Here is a 27,342-nt window from a genome sequence, read left to right as displayed (position 1 = left end):
GTTTCTATAAAAACTAAGTTTAAAATATGACTTAAATGATACTATTTTGAATTTTATGACACTTTGTTTTTAACCGACCCAATTTTTACTTGGCTGAAATCACTTACATTTCATGGCGCTCTTCCATAGATAAAAAATTGTAAAAAATAAATGTCTGTAAAAGAATACTTATTTCATCTTGTTTAAACTTTAAACACCTTTACAGCATCTGTACACACCAACTACATGCCCATATTTGGAAATTTGAATGAATTATGGAACTTTTATATACCCAAGAGGTGAAAATAAATTGGACAAAAGACGAGCGTGGGGGTGGTTTTGAAAAAATCGGTATATTTTTTTAAAAAGCATGGAAAGCCTACCTACAAATTTGCATGTAGTTCAGTGAAATGATGCTGATTAAGATTATAATTAATTAGATTATATTTGGATATGTGCCCATTAGAGGTGCGCTACCTTAATATTCTGATTACATGAGTACTGATACAATATTAAACTAGTTGACTCTTTTTGTGCACAGAAATTACATTTTAAATGCGAGGCAATAAGAAACATTTTATGCCAAATTCTCACCACTTTGTAAAAGGTGGTATATTTAAGTCTGTCTGCCCATCTGTCCGTCCGTCAATCCGCCTGTCGGTCAGTCAGTTGTTTTGTCTCTTTGTCTATCAGTCATTTTTCCTGCCCGTCCGTCCCTACGCCCATCCGTCTGTTGTGTGTGTGTCTGTCTGTCTATCCGTCCGTCCGTGTTGCCGTGTGTCTGTCTGTCTGTCTTTCTTAAATTCCAATGTTAAAGTTAGATAACGTTAATTTTGTCCGTTAAACCGCTTTTCTAGCATGAATCTGTGTCATTAACTCTGATATTTCACAATACGATTAATGAAAACAATGTGCAGACAAACTTGAGATCATAGGTTTAATTTGCCATAAAAAAACTAATAAGGGCCGAAATGTTGTAATTCGTTCAGTAATAATATAATAACTTTCAGTTAATAACTACTTTCAGAATACGAATGGTCCCCATGATCTAAAATTTCGAGGTAAAACTTTGAGGAATAAATTCAAATTTTGCCAAAATATCTTGTTTGTTATATAAACGAAGTTTTCAGAATGTAGGAGCACATGAGCCCTATGGACAAATGCCTTGATGCTTTGGTTAGGTGTTTTGTCCTTTGACATTTAATTATAGGATTACGTTATATTATTGAATGTCTTACCTGTTGCGGTTAGATTTGTACATTTTGGTTTACGCATTTCCAGATGAAGATAGGAGCTCTTAACAACTCCCAACAAATTGGCCTAATAATTTTACTGTCGTCGGGCTCACCCTTATTGGTCCTTGAGAATACGTTTGTTCTGCTCTATGTAATAACAACCGTTTTTGTTCTTCTTTTCGGAACGACGCTTACTCAGGTGTTTTTATTTCCCAATTTAATTAATGTATCACCATTTTTGGGTTATTTCATTATGGATATTTTGATAACATTTATGTTTCTTAAAAAATACAGAAACTGGTATTCTTCCATTTGCATTTACGAGCAGTCAGTGTAACCACAGAAAATGTATATATGTTAAATCAATAACGTTTAGAAAACGTTATCCAAAGATATATTTATTTATACACTTAAACGATACGCATTTACATTAAAAATTGTTTCCTAACTCGATGCATTTAAGAAAAACATGAATAAAGTATTTAAAGTCTGTTTGTTAAATATGCTGGAGTTCAATAATCGGCATGAAATGGCATACAGCTAATTCGAATTGGAATTCACGAATTCTAGTAATTTATTTATTAGATTGGATGTTTTATTTTAGAGCATCTATTTTACACTTTTGGATGTTTTATTTTAGAGCATTTATTTTACACTTACTAAGAAATTGAGGGGATCCATTATTAACAAAACATTATTAATATTATAAACGGTACTTTACGTCTTTTGAGCCTCTAATTTCACGTTCAAAATGTTATAAGTATATTGCTCCATCATTCACATGTGAATTTAAAACATTTTTACATCATCGCGTGTTTTGCATTTGGATAATTCCATCGGTTAAATGTTAAGTATTTTTCTATATTGTTTTGTTTATTCTACTAAGATTCACCGTTATCGCAATATAAAGAAATATGTTAACAAGTCTTATTTTCCCGTTGAAAATGTTTTATTAATTCGTAAAATAATACATAGTTACCAAAAAGACATTGCTAAAAACCTTGTTTTGAAACATAAAAAAAGTATTTATTTTGGTCGGACATGAGTTCAAACGTCTAGCCGAATTTTCAAATTGAATTGTAATTTCATTGTAGCGTACTGGTTTTTTAGATACAGTTAAACCGTATATCTTCACAAAGTTAGTAAAACATGAAGCATTAAACATTCAGAGGACACATAAGGTTCTTGATTTATATTATTTACTATAAAATTATAACCGTGAAAACTGTTATTAAATGTATTTTTGCTTAAAATATTTGGTTAAACGTTTGTTCTCATGGTTTTTATAATGCGACCATGCTTTTGACATAGCATTAGAGCTTGTAAAGGCTATACGACAAGTTAACTACAACTATAGAGTAAATAGTAAACTAAATGGATAGATAATAAGAAAGAAAACACTATAAGAGTGTTCAACGATTAACGAATTGGTGTTTTGATAGACATTGTCTTAAAAACTGTTTTAATAGTTTTTTTTTAAATTTATTTTAACAATGTTAAATTCGTTAGCGTTGTTTATATAAAATATATTTTATTGATATATTTCTATGTTATGCTTTTATGTATCACTGGGCTTGATTTGCTCGCTGCAAATAAAGGAAAATTTGAAACTTATTTCTCAAAAATCGTTTCTTCTTCTTGTTTTTTCTTCAAGTGTCCTAAAGTTACAACATCATTTATCACATATCTCTTATTTAATTGTATCTTTGCGATGTGAATATTATAATCGTGTCAAAGTTTTCGATGATCATACAAATCAGATCTCTTAAAGATTTAAATAAATGTTGGGGTAAAAAAATATATCTGTTACATTCAAACATATTTAAAGGGACTTGTCAATATAATACCATATATTAAGTGTTGGTATGTTTTTGTCAATAATTATCGCCGATAAATGCACTATATTCCCTATTTTCTGATACATTTCAGCATGTTAAAAAAACGTTTTATTACTTTGTCGCAGATCGACTCGCATCAGCGGTAGGTTTTTCCCCTGAATGCTGGGATAACTTATTAATATAATAATGATAGATATTTACAATTTATTTATTTTAAAGTGACAAATAGTTTCTATTTACTTTGTTAATTGGAAACTACCATAATAAGGCCAAGAAGAAGGGTTCACTGGATTTTGTCACTTTGGTGCAACAAACAGAAGAGTATGCTTATGTAGCTGCATTTTTTTTGTTGATTTTATTTGAGAATATTGAACAAATTTGAAGATAATTTTTTAAGATATTCAGGCTTCTTGTATTTTCTTTGAAAAAAACACCATTTTTCTTTGTGAAATTAATCGTTCATGGAAACCGAACGAACCACAGTTAATTTCATTAACGTTTACCATAAAACAAAGTCTTTATATGTCTTTATATGTAACATATTATTCATCAACCTCAATACCTCAGTGTAGAAGCTGATAAGCCGGTCTATTAGCAAATAAAATAGGAAAAGAGAAATTGGGGCTGGCAAAGAGAGATGCTTTTGTTGCTACAAAACACATAATTTTTTTAATTATGCTTCAACAGTGCTTATTGCATTTTTGTTTAAATGCAGAAATGTCTTTTCTAGGACATCATAGACTACTTTACCGCTGACCAAACATATGAGCTGTTAAAGGAAATATCTGCCGGACAGCCACCAGCAATCCCTGACAAAGACCAGCCAGTACCATCCTCAAGCCAACCTTCTTGGTATGTGTGCATGGTTTTCTATTGATAGACCGTGACAAGCTTTGCTGTGGTATGGCACCTATATACTGAACATTACAGAGACGAGTATATTTACTGTTGTTGAATCTGAACCATTTTTCATGTTTATTGTTCTGTGAGCCTGGTTAACATAATTAATAATGCATTTTATGCTTCAAGTAGTATTTATATATCAAGTAGTTTTGTTTGTTTTATCAATAACACACTTTGTTTTTAAAACTACCCATACACTTTTCACAAATAAAATCTAAAGTGTAGAATTGTTTACTCATTTACCGTGAAAACAATGGCGATTATGTTCTTAGAAAATTAATGATGCAATAACATATGATAATTTATTCTGGGTTGGTTTTAAATGATGCTTATTCTTTGCATAGTGTTGAACTAAACTTGTATATATCAAATTGTTGACTTAACATTTTTGCTGTACTGTTTTGCTGTGTAATATAATAATAAATCAAAATTTAACAACTAGCTATTAATTTTTTCATGTTATTTATTTATATATTTTAAGCCAGAAGAACAACAAAATCTATAGCATGATGTACACAAAACATAATTCTCTGTATTGTTTCCGGGTTGCTTGCCCTTGGTCCCTGACCTCTTGAATACTCGCAGCTCTGCATAAGCTGTAGCTGGGTTAGGGGCGATGTAGCGGAACTCGACTTTAGATAAGGTGGATCAACAAAGAACTTCAATCGAACGTGATACCCCTTGTTTATCTCCATGTACTCAGTGCAAATACTCGACATGGAATAATTGAATATATGTGTATCCCTTCTTTTCATATATCGGCACCACTGTCAAATTGCTGCCAACAACTGCCTTGTAATTTAATCTGCATTAACATATTATCATACTTTTAATTTTGAAATGGACACTAAAACTTATAATAAAAGCTATGTATAAGGTTTTGTTGTTATCTTAAACAGTATTTCATTCACACATGTCAATCAGTTAACCTACGGTCAGAGCTCCAGATAATTTTTTCAGCCGAGGGGTATTTCACTCGTGACATTTTTAATTGATGAGTAAAAATCAAAATCCGATACTTTTAAGGAGTATTTATGTTCAAAGAATCAGCATTATTAATAAATTGTACATGTAATGTTAACTCGCTATTACAAGCAGTCTTGTACACAATAAAGCAATCACTTTTGTTTTATTTAACAGTTTTTCTGATTATTTTTTTTGCCCTTGGCTTATAAGCAGCCATTAATCTCTTGTTCCGTCTTGATTTGGCAAGCCACTGTTTATAGCACACACTGTTCAGCCACGATCAATTTCTTCGAAACTTGGTCCACAAAACTTGTTTATTATATGTGTATTTATTAAAAAGTGCTTGAAGGTAAAAGGTTGTTCCATAGTGCCACACAAGAGATGAACTGATAGCAAGAATTATATGCTTGAAGTTGGTAGTTTGGCGATTCGGGTTTTATCGAATGTGATGTCAAATGTTTTTACCATAAACGTATATTGATTCTCAACAATGCAGCGGGAAGCCCGTTGTGTAAACATCGGCCTTTATCGTGGGACAAAATGAAATGATACCGTTCTGACTTAGGAGTAAATTAGGTCGGGAACCACATTCTATACATAGATAGTGATGTCACTACGTTTTTACCGGTGTTAACACAATGACGGAAACCAGTCATGTTCACATGAATATATATGCATGTATAAACGGCTAATACGCATTTAAATTGCACACGATGCGTAATCCGAATTAAGTCAGGAGTTGTTTTACTCAACACAATTTTAAGTCATGCGTATTTTCTTTTTTGTCATGCGTATTTTACTCAAATACGCATCTTATCTGGCCCTCTGCCTACGGTATTTTTTTGGTTACTTGATTTACAAATATTTACTTATGAAGGGATGATACTTGAGACAGTAACTGAAAATACCTGTGCGACTAGAGTTTGGAGGAGAATAGCATTGATATAATTTCATGACCAATCATTATGCAAGTTAGGTAAACGTTTCAGGAAAAAAGCCCGATATCGGATATCCTGCGGTTTTCATAATATAATATTTGTAAAGTTTCCTGTAAAAAATGCTAGCTGAAGTATATAACAAGGAAGCGCATAGAATCTTCTTTAAATGTATGTATATTATTTAATCAATTAACATCCACTAATACAGTGTAATTTGCATACTCTAAGTCAGATGTAATCTTTCTAATTTCTGACTAATGACCAGGTGTGTTGTTAATTCCTTGTGACAAAAAAGACAGTAGCGTACCTCACTCTTGTATACTATTTTGAAACCCGAACATAACTCCTATTTTAAGCTATATCGTTTCGCGCTGTATAAAATTTTAGGTTTTCAAATCGTTAAAAGATGCATATAATGCATATTTTAGAGCATGGGTAATGCCACTTATTACTGTTTTCTCGTAAAAACCATAACTAAAACTAACGTTTGCAAATTCGAAACATTGTTTTCAATTTTGTCAATTTGCCAAAGTTAGAACAAGTCCTTTTGACCGACTAGTCGAGGTTATGAAATAACTAAATCCATGCGGTATTTTCCTATATTATTCCATTTGCTGAAGACAGTTGGTATAGAGGAACATACAAATCTTTAATTTATCGTAGTTTTGAATATGAACAACAACAAAAAAAAAGCTGCGATAATAAGTAGCGACAATACATGTTTTAATAGAAAATAATGCTCTAAGACCATTGCATTTAAGCCATTAAGTAGATATTATTTCATTACCACCAAAAAAATCGGCAAAGCTGTTGATTAGCAACACGTTTTGGTCAAAGGCTTTCTGCAATAATGACAAAAAGATACATAACAATTTGTGAAGAGAACTCAAGCTGTCGTAATCCTAAAATGACCTTTCGTAATAAGCTGAAATACGCCTCATTTGATATAAACGTGAACATAACCATTTTGTCCAAAAGAGACGCTTTCTGTAAACAAGAAGACTTTATACTAAAGACATACCATTAATAAAGTAACCAAGGAACCATGATAAGCAGCGCGAACGAAAGTGTTAATTATTTTCGTAATATCAATTTAGAGCATTTCTCTTTTAGATGTGTAGTTTATTTTCTTTCTTTTTGGTATAACATATCATCGATGCTACGTGTTCTTGAAACAAACATGTTTAGGCAAACAATGTTCATATTGTCAAAGGCTGCCAACTAAACTGTTTTCGGATTTAAATATGAAGTTCGGCATACGTTTAAGGGGCAATATTCGGAGAACAACTTTCATGCAGTTCTGAACAACGCTCAAACTGGGATATATTATAATTCTTACCTTCCGTTTATTTATGAAACCATTAATACAAACGAATGATCACACTAGTGTAGTGGCGTTTTATGACAACATATGAAATGATAATGCGATATTGAAACTGAAATCAACACATTATCGTTTAATTGGATTTATCTTATGCTCGAGATTTGATTGAAATTAATGAGACTGTATGTACTATGACGTCATAAACATATGGTGATATGTTACATCTGTTTGATTTAGTTATTTCTTTATTTAATTGTCTTAAAATTAACACTAGCGATGATACTATTTTACAATTGCTAGTCTCCTATCGTATAAATAATCTCAAATTCTTTAACAAGAACGAGATGATCAAACAGTATCATTTTTTACAACTGATCGGGTCATCATTTTGTGACGTAGCCACACTCCTTATAATTGGTTTAAGTTTTTATTTTAACATTCTAATAAAGCGATTTATGTAAAAGTGGGTATCTACCCAACTCTCCGTAAACACATGCGTTACAACTGTTGAGTCTTACTTGTAACATTCGTTTACAGAACTTTAAATGGATACGTTCTATTTCTTTAGACTTTGTAAAACCCCATATTTCGAAGGCATAGTTAAGAAAAGAACCAACACATGCATCAAATAACTGGCATACATTTTACACTTGTATAGCAAAGTATTCATAGCCTTAATGGCTTTACCTACTAAATGTTCTTGGTTGAATGTGAAACTACCTGTATAATGTATAACAGTACCTAAATAATTAAAGTTATCAACTGTTTCGATGATTTGGCCATCGTATGTCCATGCCTCATTTTGGCGTAGGAAAACCATAATTTTAGTTTTTGAAGTGTTTACTTTAAGGCCGCAAGTATTACAATACACAAGCAGATTATCCAAATGGTTTTGTACTTCTTCAGGATTTTTACCCAATATGACCATATCATCGGCGAAAAGGAGTAATATAAGTAAAACATCGTCAATAGTTAATACAGACTCTATATTATGTTGTAAAAACATCTCTAGGTCCTCTACAAACAGAGAAAATAGCAAAGGGGACATAACTTCCCCTTGACGTAGACCAACCGAGTAACGGAAGTAGTCAGAATAAGTAGAACATGACTTAACACACGATTTAACATTTTCATACATGTCTTTAACAATTTGCAATTTTTTACCTCTAATGCCAGTTTTATACAATTTTAACCAAAATGCATTTCTATAAAAACTATCAAAACATTTCATCATGTCTACATATATTACATGGAGCCTTTTATTGTCATTAATATATTTTTGTACAATAGACATTAATATGTATATAGCATCGATTGTTGAATAACCCTTACGAAATCCGAACTGTGCATCCGAAATACTATTATTATTCTCACAAAAACATTCGATTCGCTTACTAATTATTGTAGTAAATAGTTTTGAGAAACTGCTCACAAGTGTAATTCGTCTGTAATTATTAATATCGTTTACAGAGCCCTTTTTGTTTAATGGGATTATAATTCCGTGTGTCCATTTTTCAGGGAAAAAAAACAGATTGTAGTATACAGTAAAAAATATCACATAAATGGTTACACAATATATCGCTACATTCTATAAAATATTCGTTTAATATAAAATCAACACCCGCTGACTTATTTCTCTTTAGTTTTTTAATTGCACATATAACTTCATCAACACTAATAGGCTGGTCTAACTCTGGAAACACAACATTATCTTTACTAAAATGATAGCTGGAACAAAAATGCTCTGCCTCGGTATTATTGCAATAAAAAAAAAACTGTTGCTAAGGTTTTCAAAAAAATAATTTAAAATCGTCCAATGAAATGTTATGGCTGTTTAGTTTATTCTTTAATTTGAAAAATTTCCAAAAATCCCGAGGTTTTTTTTCTTTAAGTTTTCAATATCAGACATTTTTGTACGGTATGCACATCCCTTCTTTTACCGTATTAAATTTTTATAAAGTTTCTTATAATGACAAAGCATTGATCTACTAGCGTCTGATTTATTTAAATTAAAACAATTTAAGGCATCAATATATAAACGACGGGCAGACTCACAATCACTATCAAACCAGTCAGCATTAGTTAAACTACCGTATTATTCGAACATGTACTTCGGTTTATTACTAAACGTATATGTACGTGAAAATAATGGGTCCGCTACACTGTGGATAGTATCAGTAAACTCGTTAATGGCATTATTTACTGACAATCTATTCAAATAATCAACATTACCTACAATATCATTAAAAACAGGTTATTTAGCAATGATTTCTGTTCGAAATCGATCTTTGATGGAACTGTCCCATTTGTATTTTACATCAGTAAATTTTTCGTGTTTGGGTGAAAAGTTATTACAACGAAGAGACAAATGTAACGGGGCATGATCGCTCCATTCATTAAATTCGCCTATTGTACAATTAACAATACATGAAAAATTTCGTTCACTAGCTAAGACGTAAGCAATCATGGATGTCCCGTTATGACCATAAAATGTATGTTTATTACTGTCACCTATTATACCATTAACAATACATGTACCTGTTGACTTACACAAATCAAGCAATTTACAACCATGGCTATTATGTACATTATCAACAGAAGCCATAACAGAGACTTGATTAGGGCAATAATCTATAGCATCGTTAAAAGTATTCATACAGTCATTTACAATATAATCACGTTTGTTGCCTTCTCTACTGTTTAGATCCCCAGTTATAAATACTCGACCGGATTCAGAAAAGTATGATATATCATTTTCTAAAAATTCTTAAAGGTCGATATTAAATGTATTATACATAGGCGAATCTTCAGCCCAAATATAGGCTGCACATAAATAAATATTTTCATCTAAGTTAAAAAACTCACGATCTAATTTAAGCCAAATAACAGTATTATAGTGATTGCGTACAATAGTTATTCCATCCTTTAAATGTTCCCTAAAATAAACAACAACACCACCGCTAGATCTACGCGCATTTCTGTGTTGAGTTTTTCTATAAAAATTGTGAGATATAAAACCATCAAGAGAATTAACGATTGACTTGTTATTCCAAGTTTCGTACAATAAACAGATATCATGAGAAGTAATTAAATTGACAAAATTAATATTACTTTTTTTACAATCTGTTAAACCATTAACGTTCCAAGACAAGATGGGGTACCGCTGCGGTACCCCATCTATATAGAGGGTGTCGTAAGCAAGGTACGCACGCTTCCCTTGCCGCCTCGCGTCTTTCATCTTGGGAACCAGTTTCCGCCTTTTCTGAATCATATCCTGTGGAAACTGCTCAAACACCCTGAAAACAGTTCCATCGAGTTCTTTCCACCGCTTTTGCACCATTTCCCTGTCTTTGAAGTACGAAAACTTCGCCACAATGTTCTTTACTTTTCCCGCAGTCGGTGCGCCAGGTGAACGATGCACACGCTCAAATTTAATGGAATCAACCAACTCACGTGCAATGTGGAAAGCGTCCTCGAGATGTTGACGAAGCTTACGATCCGTTACTTCCGGCGTCTCGTTACCTGAAGCGTTGTCTTCCTGAACACTGGTGAACATAAGATTATTTCTCATGCTCTGTGACTGGAGATACGAAACATCATCGCGCAAGGCTCCTCGCTCCTTTACGAGCTCGTCGATACTTGACGCCATTCGCGCTGCGTTAATGTTCGTCCCGTCCACCTTCTCTTCAACCCGCTTCACTCGATCGTCCACCTTCTTTACCCGCTCGTCCAATGCCACTTAACAACTTTTTGATGTCCGTTTCCATGCCCCCGATCCTCTTCTCAATGCCTTCAACACTTTTAATTTATTCTCTACGGACTCTAGTCGATTACTTATTGATTTCATAATCTCCATAAGGTCCCTATTCGTAGGTTCGGAATTGCCACCGTCCACCATTTTTGTGACACTACTTTTGCATCCACCGGCACAAACACACTATCACTCAGTTGATCTCCGTACAACACCGAATTTGTCCAATTAAGCAAATCGCTTACCGGAGTAGATTCTGTACTCGAACTCCCGGACGGGCCTCTTTGTTTATGCACTTTACTATTGTTGCTATTGTTGCTATTGTTTTGGCCATTGTCACTACTATTCCTCTGTTTTCTCTTTTTATTGTTTGAATGTTTCATCGTGCACCATTGTATCCATGTAAAAGAACATTAGGCACGTTTAAATCTCTATACTAACATTCACAAATATGCTATAAATCCAGTAAATAAAACTTTTTCCTCTCTCGACTTAAAAACGCCGCCATTCGCGCCTTATCACGTGTATTCAGATTTAGAGCGAGATATGCAGTCAAATTTCAATTTATGTTCATTTGCAAAAAATATAATTTTTAAGGTGATATGACGATCAAGTTTCCAATGAAAGTTTTTCAATACAATAAAGAAATGAATATTTCGTTTTACACTTCATTCGACGACCACAAATTCACCTTTAAAATCATACAAAATGCTATTTCTAAGGATTTAGTAAGTATATGTTATAATTGCATCCGCAATGCATAACATACATCTGTCTTTTATCAATTCTAACATGTAAAGCGATATTATTATTAAAATGTATAATTAAAAGATGTGTAATACCTTTGCATAATGTTCCACAAAATCTTGGTAAAAAGTCCTTTTGACTCTTTAGTGCATGCATACCTTTGAGGAAACATTACTATAAGCATTATCGTTTACGCATCCTTCAGTTACAATTCTTGTGTTATTTTGTGGAGATAAAGCAAAATATGTTATATACATAAATTGCTTTACAGCGAGATATGCAGTCAATTTTTAATTTATGTAAATTTGAAAACAATATGATTTTTAGGGTGATATGACGGTCAAGATTTCAATGAAAGTTTTTTTATACAATAAAGAAATTGATATTTCTTTTTACACGTCATTCGACGACCACAAGTTCCCCTTTAAATTTATACAAAATGCCCTATCTAAGGATTTAGTCAGTATATGTTATTATTGCATCCACGATGCATACCATACATGTGTCTTTTATCAATTCTTACATGTTAAGCGATATTATTATTTTACAACGTGCTTGCCTGTTTTGTAAAGTTCACTTTTTAACAATGATCAAACTTTATCGCCTTTAAGAACATATGTATTTTAGAAAATTTGCCCCACGCTGCTGCACAATCTAAATGTATGTATACCGTTTATTAGAAAAATACACTCGCGAGAGAGAACATTGTCTTAATAAGCTATTTATTACATACCTTTAATAACTTATAAATACATGGTTAGTTACATAATTTTGATTGAATAGTTGTGTTGAGTTGTACTTATATAGATACAAACTATTTTGATATTTAAATATTACTCTAAATCGTGTGAAAGTAACTGACAAGCCCTTAAATATAACCACCAATTGTCTTGGTTATAATTGGATCAATACATAATATTGATGGTAGTTCGTCTTGAAGGTAATAACTTGATGTTCCATTGCTAGGACAAAGAGGCGAATGATCCTTCAAAAGAAACATGTTCCTACGTCTTAAAAAAAGTTTGTCAAGCATAACGGATAAAATATCATGGTCATGTCTGTGTTATATAATTAAATGATGATGAATTCTCCTTTCGGGAACGTGAATTAGTGCAATTCCCTTCCCATTGTTTCTTAAAGGTTCTTAATCTTAAGTGCATTTCTGTGTAATATGAATATACATGTATACCTTTTTTTCATTTGTTGTGATAATTCACATTTGAAACAAGTTTAATTTCCAAAGATGTTTGAAACTGCATAAGACGGTATCAATAAAGTATTTTAACGCTATGACTATAGGGGAAACAAAGCAAATAGCAAATCATGGAATGAAGACGAAATCAGTATACGTGATAAACCTATGCTTACATATTTACATATTTGCTTAAAATACTGTCAATTGTTGCCATATCTTCGCATTTAGAATCCATTTACAATTACTTACAAAACAAATTGTAACACTGCTTAAAATTTTAAACTAATAATAATAATCAAATTATGTATATATATATATATATATATATATATATATATATATATATATATATATATATATATATATATATATATATGTGTCTGTGTATTTATTTGGCACAACTATCCAGAACGCTGAACATAGAATTTCATTCGGATGATGCAGGCAAACTTGTGTAAATGTTAATTTAACAAAGACTTTAAATTATTAAAATGCAACTGAGGTTGGATTATCAACACAATTCGCATGTATATGCGTATTTGTTGTCTTATTTGCAGCATAAGTAAAGTAACATTTCGATCTTGGATTATCCATCGCACCTACGTACCCTTGAAGAAACATTCTGAAAAAGAAAGAGGGTGCACTTGCTGCAAGTATGCACTTTCAAAATCCAACTAAGTACGGTTCGTCGGTCATTCGAACTCATTTTAAATATATTTAAACGTCGTGAGCATGTAGCTCTTGTTTTTATATGAATTATGAAATCTAATTTCATAAACTATTTATTTTCAATTTTAAATAGGAAATATATATTTAAAATAGCTAAAAAATAGGCATATCATTTTCATCCGTAAATTTGTTACGCTTACGTCTAATATTTTTTATTATGTTAGTGCTTTTTAATTGATGCCGATTCTAACAGGACACGGTGTTTGTATTCCACGGGCAATTTAGGAAAACAAGCATTTGTTAATGAGCCATATGGCTTTGATATGGTTTTGGATTACTCGATATTGCGCATCAAACGAAATAATTTCCAAATAATTACACGTGCAATTTGTGAATGTACTTTGTAGAAAGTTAGTCGTCGGACAGTGCAAACATATTGATACTCATTCGCTAGCAACCAGACCAAAGTCTTCTAAGAATCGGGAATAAAGCATTTCCGATCATTATTGATGTGCGTATCAAATAATATGTGTATTCTTACTCAATTGAACAGCAAACGCATATTAAAAAACTATTTTGTTACAGGCAAGGTTTTCATAATGTCACATTTACAAATAGTCACTCACCTTGACCAGTCCATACGTATTGAACGTCGGGCATTGCAAATAGCTTGCCCATTAAGTTATACAGATCGCCAGCAATAAAATGCAGCGGTAGTCCATTTAAGTCTATGTCATCTGTGGTCTTTTCTGAAAGCAGAAATCGTAAAGGAACTTTTAACAAGAATACCATGAGCTTGTTAATCGATTTGTTTGCAATTGTACTTATGTTTTGGTTAATATCACGCTATCGAGAAGACACTTTCTTTATCCCAACAAAACTGGGACGACAAGAGTTTTGTAATTGTTTACTAAATAAAACCCAAGATGTAACGATATGAATTGTAATAGGTTTAAAAAATACAAATGAAAAAACACATGGAATTACATGATGTACTGAGTAGACGTTAGATAAATCTAATCGATAATTATATTATTTGTCCTTAATGTGAGGTCATTTCAGTTTGAAAACTTTTGCAAGTAACTGACACGTTCTTTTTATACCCGCCAACGGCGGAGGGATATTGTTTTGGCGTAGTTAAAATAATTTCATGCTCATGCTAGGTTGTGGCCGGGTAAAGAATACAACCCGCGGTCATGTGGTTTGAAGTGATGCTTATGTCGTGTTGAGTCAGCAGTATTATTTTGGATCGGCCCGTTTACTAAACTACGTTCAAGATTATGGACAACCAACTAAACGAATGTGAGTTTGGGAGAAGAAGGGGAACCAAATCCCGCAGTTAAACTCACACATTATATCATATGTAACAGCATCTGTAATTATTGAAATAATCAATTATGTGAAACGAATGATATCATTTTGTGTGTTTTTTTTAGTATAAAGAACTTTCAGAAATTAATCTAGATAACGTATAATATTAGCGGACTTTAAAGAGGAACCTGGGTCGTGTGAGTGTTTTGCGCATTACTCGTAGTACATAAAAACTTGCTTTTAGGTCGTATGTGAATGGCTCATTAGTAAGTAAAGTGAATGGAAACTATGATCCTTGGGTTATGTAGCCGGTGCGTAACTTCTATATCACGATATTGGGAAGACTTTTCCTAACGATTATATGTTACCAACACAAACAAAGCAGTTGTTTAAATGTGTCTTACATTTGTACAAAAATGTGTCTGCATATCTTAGATAATAAAATGAGAGTTTTTGGTTACACGTTGATTTTGAAAAAAGCTCAATCCCCAATGTGTCATTGTTTTTCCATTTCTTATAAAATCATCTACCATAATACATCATGATGCAACATACAATACCAAAGTCGTACGCACTGCGCAAGTCTCTGATTTGCAGGTCAAAAAAGCCCTGATTACAGCCACCGTCACTGTCTGGAGATATGCAGATATACCACCAGAAGTATTTGGAAATATTCTGGCTAAAGAATTGCTCAATACGCGTCCCATTTACTGCAAAAACATATTTATATATGCATGAATATGCGCGATAAATAACAAGTAGTGCAAAATGTATGTTGGATCGACTGGTCGAAAAAAACAATGAGACGATTCGGTTGAAAACAAAAAGGAGAAACAAACATTAAAGTATTATATACCTGTTATGTAAATACTGTTTTCTCGAAGTATGATAAGCATACAGTCTGACGTCAAATGTTGACTCGTTTGTTTACGAATTTGACAATGTTGCTGTACTAACCTTGATGAAGACTGACACCGCACGCATTTTCAAGAAGATCGTAGTGGAATGATCTTGAATCACATGATTTGTTATTCTGGTTGCTGAGCAATAAAAAACATAATAAGGGGAAAATAACAACACCCGCGTGAAAGTACTATTTCTTAAAATATGCCCATTGAATAAATTAATCTTGTTATATATGTTCACATTTATAATTAAAATCTCATTTTTACAGCAAACTAGTCAATCCGATTTAATGAATAATGCGTTAACAATGCCATTTATGCGTGCTGCTGCGTTGATAGTTACAATTGTTTTCATGATAATCAGATTGATAGTGTTCTGACTGAAATACGTTTTGGGTGCCGCAATACATGTTAACTTTTGGAATTTTTTTCGTGAAAAATTATATTGCCTCTTTAAAAACAGTCAGATTGGATTAATATATATCCAAATTCTACATTCTTACATACATGAGGGGTAAGGCGAGATGTTATACTTACAAGGTAACGGTATCACGCCGGTACGTGGGACCGCGGGGGGACTTGTACCATTTGTTGTGGGTTTTTCCGAAATTTGAGGAAGATCCGATCTCCACAGACCAGACACCAAGCCATTCCCCACTGGCAACCTTAAAACAAATGTAAATAGCATGTCTCCACTGGCAACCTTAAAACAATGTAAAAAAACATGTGTCTCCATCGGGAAACTCAATGTAATAGAAAACAACGTGACTTCAAAAACGCGAACCTTGACTTACTTATTTCATGTAGAAAACTGAACTGTGTGCTTATTTAGTTTCACTATTTGAAAAAGCGTTAGCTTCGCGTAGTACTTCTTTTGATACGATTACGGAAAATTGTGTATTTATGCAATGTAGTTAACTAGCGCGAGTTGCTATTATACTATGTAAATTGTGCTCATGCAATAGAATTTAATCTCTTTGTGTCTCGACAAATTATGTAACATTGAACACTCATGTGCCAGATAAATTACGTGTGCACGTATTGTGTGGCAAAGGTGATTTTGGATTGAATGACTATCAAAATATGTTGATTAACTTAAAGGTGGAGTACATGCAATTGTAATGCTTTCTAAAGTTTTATCTTAAATAATTATGTACAAATACGGTACTATGATGATCACTAAACGTCAATACAACATTAACAGAAACAATAATTTGATACACGTTATATACGACACTAACATTGCCTACTTCAATAAAACGTTGAAAAAAACAACAACAGTTTACAGGATGAAAAGCATACATTTGCTTTCGCGGCATGGTAAGCTAACACACTACTAACGTTCAGAGAGTTTCTCTTAAGCTTAATTGAAAAACAAGGCGAAATAAGTATAATCTTGCGATGCGTAGTGCCCATTGCAGAAATGTATTGTCAGAAATCATTTGGGATTTTTTACGTTAACATTTGTAATGTAAACGTTATTGACAAATATACAAAACAACGCAAGTAAACCGGTCGGTTAATAACGATTTGGTTATTCATAATTGTATAGTTTCTTCATAGTGAAAGCGTTTGATACATCTGGAGTAAATCGTGTTAATTCAATACAATCGAAGAAAATGTACTGAAGGTAAAACATTTCATAAGCTGTCAAACTTTTAAAAACATTATAATTTTTATCCATACAAACGTAAGTCATGTTATCTTGCATTGAATACTTGTCGTCTGACAGGGCCGTTAACCCCTTTTAAAATATACCGTATATTCAATGTCAACGAATATATGGACAGTACTTTAACCTCAATAAATTTGTCAATTATCTTAAACGGTCGACTCTTTAGATAACGAGCACATCCAGAGAATGCTACAGTAATAACCAAGGGTACTTACATAAGTTTGAAACTCACTTATGTCCACCTTCGTCGTGGCAAACTCGTTACATATTGGCAATGCCACCGATATGCCCAGTAATGACCACACAACGATCATTAAATGATACATATTGCGTATTTTCCGGCTCTGAAACGGTTTCTAAAACTGAGATCCATATATTTGTGTGTTTGTTTCAAACCGGTCTTAAAATTACATATACACTACTAATATATACATAACTCCAAAGATTTAACGAACCCATATATTAATTTGTGTGAAGAAGTATACATATTGTATATATTTCTATAAAAACGTTGCATTTTCTCAATAACTTTAAATTAAGTTTAAGAATACTAGGTCCGTATAAAGCATTGCTTTATCTTATATATATAATGATTATGCGTAAAACTTACAGTAAATAGTGAAGACCTCTGTAAAATGCTACTTCGCCAAATGAAACGTTATAACGTTCGGTTTATATTATTAATATGGACCCAAAGTTGTAAAGGTAACACATGCCGCCAAACTATCAGGTAATTACTAATTCGAAAATCGTAATCCGATCAAAATGATGACAAATGTACCATAATTAAGCAGTCCATTGAACCTAGTCTTTGCGCTGTGTACACGCAATACAACAAACCTACACATTATAAAATGTTTTTGGAATGAAAATCGAACCACAAAACACCAAATAATCATGTATGCAACTAACAAAAGACATTCATAGACAAAAACTCTTGCTTATACAAACTTGTTTGTAAAATGCATTTAAATGTTGCAGTAAATAACATGAAAAGATGATTCTCCAGAAACAATAGGAGAAAGTACTTTGGTCTAATTCTGGCAATAATTCAAGCAAAGCTGAATAAGTTTTTATGAACATCGAATGAGAAAAATATCACTTTACAATAAAGTTAAATAAACAAATGTCAACGAATTGTAATTTGAGATCGTAAATTTGCTACAATTAGTTTAAACAAATCCAGAAAGCTTTCCACAATAAATATTGCTGTCGTAAGGCTTGATTATTCTTTTCGATATCATTTTCGAAATCGAGCAATCAGAATCGATTTATTTATATAAACAATGTGTTTAAAGAAGATTGTGTTTGGTATCAACATATGACAACCTCCCAAACTAAGCCTACATCGCAGTGTAAACTAAAACTTTTATCATGGTGCTGTGGAGATTTCGCATCAAAAGTTTACGCACAAATATACATATGCCGTTCTTTCGTTATGTGTTTTTGGATTGAGTTTGACTATTTTCACTTAAAGGTGTATGATCTTAATTTTTTAACTATATTAAAGAGGTTGATACGATTAAATGTGTTAGTACAATCGTAAATACATGTCACCATGACCAATAAAACTTATTGTTCAAAGAAAAGTGGTGTATTAAACAATTTTAAGCAAAAGTTTGCCTATTTACAATCTTAATTTACTTTTGTATTGAGAATACTAGTACGCAACTGCACATGTTTTGTACAAATCATGCTTGAAACGACATGTGTGTACTTGTAAACGCAATTTTAAGTAAACAACCAAAAACAGATCAACCGGAACAATGCACAACTAATACTTTAATACAGCTGAAACTAAATGAGATAGTTTTCCACAGTAAGGTTAAAGGTCAGGTTAAAGGTCTTCTTAAAAACAGTAATCGTCATCCAATCAGTTTGCACAAATTGTGTTAACTTGTGACGTTTAAATGATATGTGCTAGAATCATCGTTAACGTTATTTTTTAAATGTTTCTTGTGGTTATAAGTTAAGTTAAATGCGTGTCTTAATAAATCCAAAAAAAAATTGATTGTGAATTATTTAGTAAATAAAGATATGTAACGTTATGTATATTCACATGGACATGACCCGGCATACCACGGAACAAACTACCAGAAAATCAGCAATATTCTGAGCTGATCATACGCAACATACGCTGTAATACTAAGTCTTAAAAGAAAACAATTTTCTGCAAGGGGTAATATTCAATAGCGTATCTACTTTTTGCTAGTGCATGCGTTCAGAGGCTGTAGAAACTGCAGCGGTTAAAAGAATAAAAATTGCTTTTTCTTCAAATATATTCTTCAAATCATTTAAAGGTTTTTATTCAGCTTGTCTTAATAATAAAATGCTAATAATACACACTCGAGATATCAAATTAAAAAAGGTTTTATGTACAGCCGAGTTATATCATTTAGGTAGAGTGGAAATAGAGAATAATAGGTTAGTGTTGATTACAGATCAGGTTTATCCTGCAAGGCTTAGATAACAACAAGCACGAGCCTTGGCGAGTGCTTTTTCGTTTTCGTGCCGAGCAGGATAAACCTGATCTATAATCAACACTAATCTATTATTCTATTTATCCCACTGTTAAAATGCTCATATGTTATGCCTAATTATAACCATGAGCTGATCATTTTGCTTTGATTGGATTATAATTACATGCCTCGTTAAACGTGGGAAACATGAGTTGTAGATTATCGTCGTGTTTTAGCTAATGGCACAGCTTTCAAATCATACGCGGGTTTGCTGTGTGCCCTTTACAGTATGCAGAGTTTCGCATAGAAAATGCATAAACAGCCACGCTCGGAATGCACCAAAAGTAACAAACAGGTTGATGATTACTTAAGGGAGGTCATCATTTTTAAGCACGTTGTTGATAAGACAGAGAGTGTGGAGGCACGAAATGTACATAAGTACAAAATATCAGAAATAATCATATGCACAAACTGTACATAAGTACAAAATATCAGAAATAATCATATGCACAAAATGTATATAAGTAAAAATATCAGAAATAATCATATTCACAAAATGTACATAAGTACAAAATATCACAAAAAGCAAATGCACAAAATGTAAATGAGTACAAAATATCACAAAAAGCAAATGCACAAAATCTACATAGTTACAAAATATCACAAATAATCATAAGCACAAAACGTACATAAGTACAAAATATCACAAATAATCATAAGCACAAAACGAACATAAGTATAAAATATATCAAATAATCATAAGCACAAGATACAAGTAGAACAATAGGAGATGTATGAAATTATTATTGCACCTATTTTAGAGCTCAATTACAGTAGAAAAATGCAAATTGAAAATCGCGATATATGCGCATATCCATTTGTTGGTTGAGATCTTATGCATAAGCGAAGTTATAGTCCCGTTTCAGCACAATATATACGTTTTAATTGAGTCAAATGTACCTTACAATTTAGTGCCTCTTGAGAAAAAAAAATAGTAATCAGCATGTGAAAGTATACACCTCAATATTTTGGTTTGCATTTTGATTCGACACAAATGTAGTTACGGCTGTTTTTTATAAGAAAAACATAAGTTTCCGGCGACTCAAACAGTGTTTTTGATAGACGGCTGAAACTTTACAGACATCTATATTCTATATTTTGCTTGGGATATTTTTGTCAATACTGTTGTTGTGATCCCCTTTTAAACAAATAATTATATTGTCACGTAGTATGCCCATAAATGACAACGTAATGCTATATAGAGCTAAAACTGTACGCAAATATTTATAAGCATGTGCAGTTGCTCACATTTATGTTTAGGTAAGAATATTTAACCGGCGTTATAACGTTCGCATTAAGGGAAAAATATCCTATTTCAAATTGTGTCTTTCGTATCTCAGTAATTGTTGCTGAAGACTAAAACTTTACAAACAAGTTCACCAGCGTGTGATCTAGATTACCTCCTTATTTAACTTTGGTTTCTGAGATATATAAGTGGTGTTTTCAGGAATAAGCTGAACGTACGGCCATCCCAGTCATAAGGACATGTTTCTAGTTTATATATTATTAAAATACGATTAAGACAACGCAAATATGTATGCAAGGGTCAGACAGGAAAAGACAGGAAAATAAACTATCCGAGTATTTCTGAGTTTTCATGGACGTATATAACAGCCGTTGACTGAATGTGAACGAATACGAAGTACCGTCAATATTTTGTTTATCAAACTCACGAAAAACGCGTATATTTATCCGTTTTATCGGCGATATTTTCTTATTGACCCAGTTTTCGTTCAAGAATGTGCTATCTGTTTACAGTGTTTAGCTACTCTCTCAAAATAGAGTCGTAAACACCGGTAATAACATTGGGTTACATTATAATGTTTACAACATTGTTTTATAATTCTTCCCTGATAATAACACGGGTGTTACGCATAATGTTTACCACATACATGAAGTATTTGTGTGGGTTTGCCGAGACACTGCAATCATTTTGACAGAGTAAGGTCACGCTAAGTTTTGCTATGTTTATACATTCAAAGCTTTTTTACAGAATGACACACACACATTCCTATGCGCAATGAGCTCAAGCATACTAGAAAATGTGTCGTAGTATAATACAGAAATATTGAATTATTACTGTTATGCAAACTATACGTTTTTCCAGTTAATATAATCAACCACACATTATCTAATGACGAGCGACCATAGCATGATTGTTGTTAATATAAACTATTTCTTCCGGTCGTGTTGGTATGATTATTATTGCTGTCAACGAGTATCGTGTTTTGTTCTGGTATTTGTATAATTATGATTTTAAACATATTTTAAAGAGTTAAACTAAAAACATTAAATGCAATTTCTACACAAAATACGAAATACAGAAAATAATTCCCTTGTGAGCAACGATAATCTAAAGAAGCTAACATGTTTTAATTATTGCGATTTTATCGATATAAACTTTACAACACGCTCATATCACATAAGATGAACTTTGAGTTCAATTAAATAATATTATTTTCTCATGTCAATATCGTGCTCAGATTGCTATATAATTAAACCAATAACTCATGTCACACAGTAATTATAAATATAAAAATTGCAAACTTCTCGCAGTGTTGATTCCCCTTTAGGTTAAACGGTAGACACTCATTCTCAAAAATCAATCCATATATATGTCCTATCTGTCTTCTGTATTAATTTTATACGAAAATGTTTTATTTTCTACATAATGTAACTTTTAATTGGTAGGATACCATCGACGGAAAAGAAAAGAATTATATATATAATGCTCTTAATTATATTATAGGTGCATAAAAGTTAAATCAAGCATATGATGTTTAATAGTGACAGAGATGTGATAGGTCTTATTTCCTTCGTAGTGTTTATTAAACTTAGTTAATTAAACTTAGGGTTGAACGGTGTACAAAGCATAACACGTAAAACATTTGAAAGTATTTTCATTTTGTTACTTTTTTTCTTATTTTGTTCAAATCCGTTTCATTTAATAAATAATTGAAATTTTTACATATGATTTATAGATAACTAAACAACGTTCAATGAACAACGTGTGAAATTCCAAAGTAAAAAAGTAGTGTAATCGACCATCACCATACCATGGAGGTAGAGCCATGATAGATCTATGCTCGGAACCAGTCATACCTATGCGCGGATGTTGGGAAGATGTAAGCTCTATCTATCTCTCTCTGTCTCTCTGTCTCTTGTTCTCTCTCTCTCCTCTCTCTTCCTCTCGCTCTCTCTCTGCCGCTCTCTCTAGCTTCTCTCTCGCTCTCTCTCTCTCTCTCTCTCGCTCCTCTCTCTCCTCGCTCTCTCTCTCTGCTCTCTCGTCCTCTCTCTCTCTCTCTCTCGTCGCTTCCTCTCTTCTCTCTCTCTCTCTCTCTCTCTACTCTCTCCTCTCACTCTCTCTCTCTCTCTCTCTCTCTCTCTCTCTCGTCTGCGCTCTCATATTATAGATATATATCTATATATAGTATATAGTGATATATATTATAGATATATAATATATATATATATATTGGAATCTCTCTCTTCTCTCTCTCTCGTTCTCCTCTCTATCTCTCTTCCTCTCTCTCTCTCTCTCTCTCTCTCTCTCTATATACTATATATATATATATATATATATATATATTATATATATATATATATATATATATATATATACTTAGAATCAGTATCGGCTTGAACGTTTACGCATTTTTATGTAAGACAGAAATAACCATCCCCCCAACAATAGACTGATCACGGACTTTGCTCGAGTTTAGAAAACCCACGCATCCATCGGTACAAACAACGCTGGTCCATTTTATCAGCCGATGATAGCTTGATTTAAATAATAACGGTTGAAACGGTGTGTGATTTTGAAAGGATTATAAATGAGTCAGCTTTATTTGTACCAGCAGGTTTGTGTTGTTTTTTTCCTAAATTTTGCTTTTCCGGGATGCATATATTCGTGTCCTTGGGTAAAGATAAACATAAGGTACACATGGTAATTCGCTAAAACTATCGGTGTTTACAAAACAAAATCGATCTTTATGAGTTTGTCATGTTAATTATCCCAAGTGTTGCTGCATTCTCATGATAGGAAAGCTGTTTTCACTAGGGTTTCATCCATATTATATAACTCATCGATTCTGATTCAATCACGTGCGATTCAAATGAAATAAGTGGTAAAATACGGCGGTATCACCCATCCACCAGTTAGCAAACCTAAATGTCTTTATGATCACTCTCTATAGATTAAATTAGTATTTATTTATTGTACTTCCTTCACAAACATGAATTGTCTTTTCAATTTGATAGAGTTTTTTTTTCATACAAACTAAATGACACTGCCATACAAAACAGGAGGCACAAACAGTCATGCATTAAAAAAAGTATTTGATAAGCAGTTACAAAGACCTTTTATTTTTCGTATTTTAATCGTGGATATTTGCTGTTGACAATAACAAAATACAATAGAATACATGCAGATGTATACATAAATAATATTATCAACGTTGTTTTAAAAAATCGATTGATTCTATTAGAATGCTTCGATTGCCAATGTGACAAGTCGGCTGTTAAATGTCTATGTACATGTATAAGTTCAGAGCAGCTAAATGGCTACGTGTCAGTCCAGGTGTGTCATTGCCCTCAAAACCCACAAACGTCTTTGATAAAATTACATGTTTTACTAGGAAAATTCTATCCATTATCTTTTCAATCAATCTGGCTGTAAAGCATTTTGTAGATAATGCTAAATTCATTGACACCTGTTTACAATTTTGTATAAATTCACGCTAGTTAAGCTTTACATCACCATTACTTTATTTCCAATTTACCAACTTCAAGGGAGGCAGTTTTAGCGGGATATATCTTCCTTGTAAGCGTTTTAAAGATAAAATAATATAGAAAAAAAGAATACTTATTTAAGCAATTATGGCGAAGCAAGCTCAATACAAAAACGTGTGATCTGAATCAATTCGACTTTCAACTGTACAGGGACACATGCTGAACCGTCCAGCTCAACCAAAGTAACTATGTTATATAATATAAATGCTAAAATGTACGTGTAAACGCGTAGAACATCTTAAATATATGTTTTTGTAATTAAAAACGCGTTTGGCAATTGTCTTAAAAGAATTAACGTGAGTATCCTTTTTATGAACGTCGTAATTCATAGTTTCCATGTGTAATTCAATGACGCATGTATTACACGCGGACTTATTATTTGCAAAGGGATATTGAGCATGAAAAGTATTTTCAGAAAACAACTCACAACAAGATGATATATACACGGATGATACGCTATCGTTTACCGTGTCAAAAATGACTGTATAGATCAAAATAAATTGTCCTAAATATGTAGTATTTCATTAAAGGTACACACACGGTCTAGATATAACATTTAAATCTATGAAACTATTTCTTATCATGTGTACATTTATATCGATAAACAAACACGCATTAAAATACGAAGATTGCAAGGTTGTCTTCTTATACTTGGCAGATCAACATGGCGAGATCGACCTGAACGGGTTGCCATGGTACAAGATGGTTGCGGATCTAACGACTGGCAGCGACATGACTCTCGACAGTCAATTCCTATTAGTGATATTGGTACGCAACTCTGGTTAGAGGTAAACCGGTACTTCATTATCGCACGATGTTTTAACAAAATAACATGAGTCAAAATAAACATTCAAAACTATCATTTATTCATTCAACTACTTTGCAGCGTTAAATACCACGTTCAGAAAAAAACAACAATCTAAGTTGATTGTAACCACAAATACACTAGGGTAGTATTTATACCGAATTTACATGTGGCGCACAGCAAGTCAGTTCCGCGTTCATTTACAATTTTGTAAATAATACAGTAACATTTTTATAAAACTTATGAAATTAGTGTTAACTTTACCTATACTATATTCATACAACTTAATAAAAATTATATTATCGATGTAATAAATGACTTACAGTTATTTACTTTTAAAAACTAATTATTTATTATGAACGAAATGCGTCTTAATTTTTTAACAATATTAGCGATATTAGTTGCTTGGTACAGGTGATCTCGCTTGGGGAACTTCGTGTAAAGCTACAAAGTAACACTTATCTATTCTATTACTAAGATTATTTTCATTGGGATCATGTAGCGATCCTTCTGACTCGGTACAGATAATCTAGATATTATCCAATGATATGAAAAAATTGATATTTACGCATTAATTTGCTTTTAACATAATGCGATGGTCACGGCAAGAAACATAAAAAATACACATCAAAACATGCAATACATATATTCGTTAGGTATTTTGGTGTTTAATTCAAAGCTTATTTATCTTTAAATTATTATATGCAACTGCATCGGTAACCGATTTGGTAAATACCTTATGCAACGGACCAATTTTGAAGAAAATACTTGAAGTAATTTACTTGAATAATTTATGTAAGTGTTTATATCAATAATAAGTAAAACATAAAAATAAAAACCTACACATATTACATTTATACCTCACAGAAACACATGCTTTTGCAGGAGTGAACTATTCATTTTAACATAACAAGGAGAAGTTGAAACCCATGTTATTGGGTGTTCAATTGCATATATATGCACGAAAGTTTTGGAACAATACATATTTTGTAAAATCAAACATCAGACGGAAGATGCATACCAAACAAAATGCATCTTGAACTGCATGTCTAATGATAAAAACACGAGTGTTTGGTGGTATTTGGTGGTATTTGAGTCCCGTCGTCGTTTTACATGGTTCTTAATATGCAGCGGTTGATTTGAATGAACATGTTTTTTATACATTTGCACGGCCGTTAATCACGCGCATAGGCCCGACTGTTTTGACATGTCATGGATATAGGGATAATACACGTTTTCGAGGGCATAATCATCTGCGGGCGCTCGAAAAATCCGTTCCTGCCCGAGTGCGCAGCTCGAGGACAGGAACGGATTTTGAGAGCGCCCGCAGATGATCATGTCGGAGAAAATGTGTATATTCGCTTTTATTGCATAAAAAAATCACACATACCAAAATCATTTTAAATAACATTGAAAACAATATGTTTTGTTCATTCGACATCGACAAAATAATTCGATTATTTCAATACAGTTCAAGGTTGTGTTTTACATATGCCTCATTCGTTCATCATCCGAAATGACGAGGCTTTACCTTCGGATAGGCAGTTTTCGATTTAAAATGTGTTTTAACAGTGGATTAATGCAAAGTTGAAATGCAGCCGCGCAAAGTAAGAAATGAGGAATTATTTTGGAATTTACAGCTAAGAACGTTGAAGGTACATTAACACTTACATTTACAGCATAGTCTTTTGAAAGTGTTGAGTAAATAACCTTAACTTCATTGACGTTGCCAATAAAATAAAGCTGTTGTCAAGAGAGTGCAGATGGTATAACTTGAAAGGTTGATTGAAA

The 27,342-nt window shown here is 32.6% G+C and overlaps 1 protein-coding gene across 1 annotated transcript; it reads right to left on the bottom strand.

The window, feature by feature from the left end:
* Positions 1-14,273: 14,273 nt before the first annotated feature.
* LOC127863271 (uncharacterized) lies at positions 14,274-17,774 on the bottom strand. The gene is made up of 5 exons (XM_052402671.1): positions 17,652-17,774; positions 16,299-16,426; positions 15,814-15,896; positions 15,412-15,566; positions 14,274-14,294 (listed from the first exon to the last, which is right to left on the bottom strand). Exons 1-5 carry the CDS (start codon positions 17,760-17,762, stop codon positions 14,274-14,276), a joined length of 498 nt encoding a protein of 165 aa, XP_052258631.1. The 5' UTR covers positions 17,763-17,774.
* Positions 17,775-27,342: the final 9,568 nt, after the last annotated feature.

The sequence above is a fragment of the Dreissena polymorpha genome, unplaced genomic scaffold, assembly GCF_020536995.1.
Source record: "Dreissena polymorpha isolate Duluth1 unplaced genomic scaffold, UMN_Dpol_1.0 chrUn003, whole genome shotgun sequence".
NCBI lineage: Eukaryota > Metazoa > Mollusca > Bivalvia > Myida > Dreissenidae > Dreissena > Dreissena polymorpha.
Note: the sequence above shows the minus strand (reverse complement) of the source record. Positions and strands in the feature narration are given on the sequence as shown.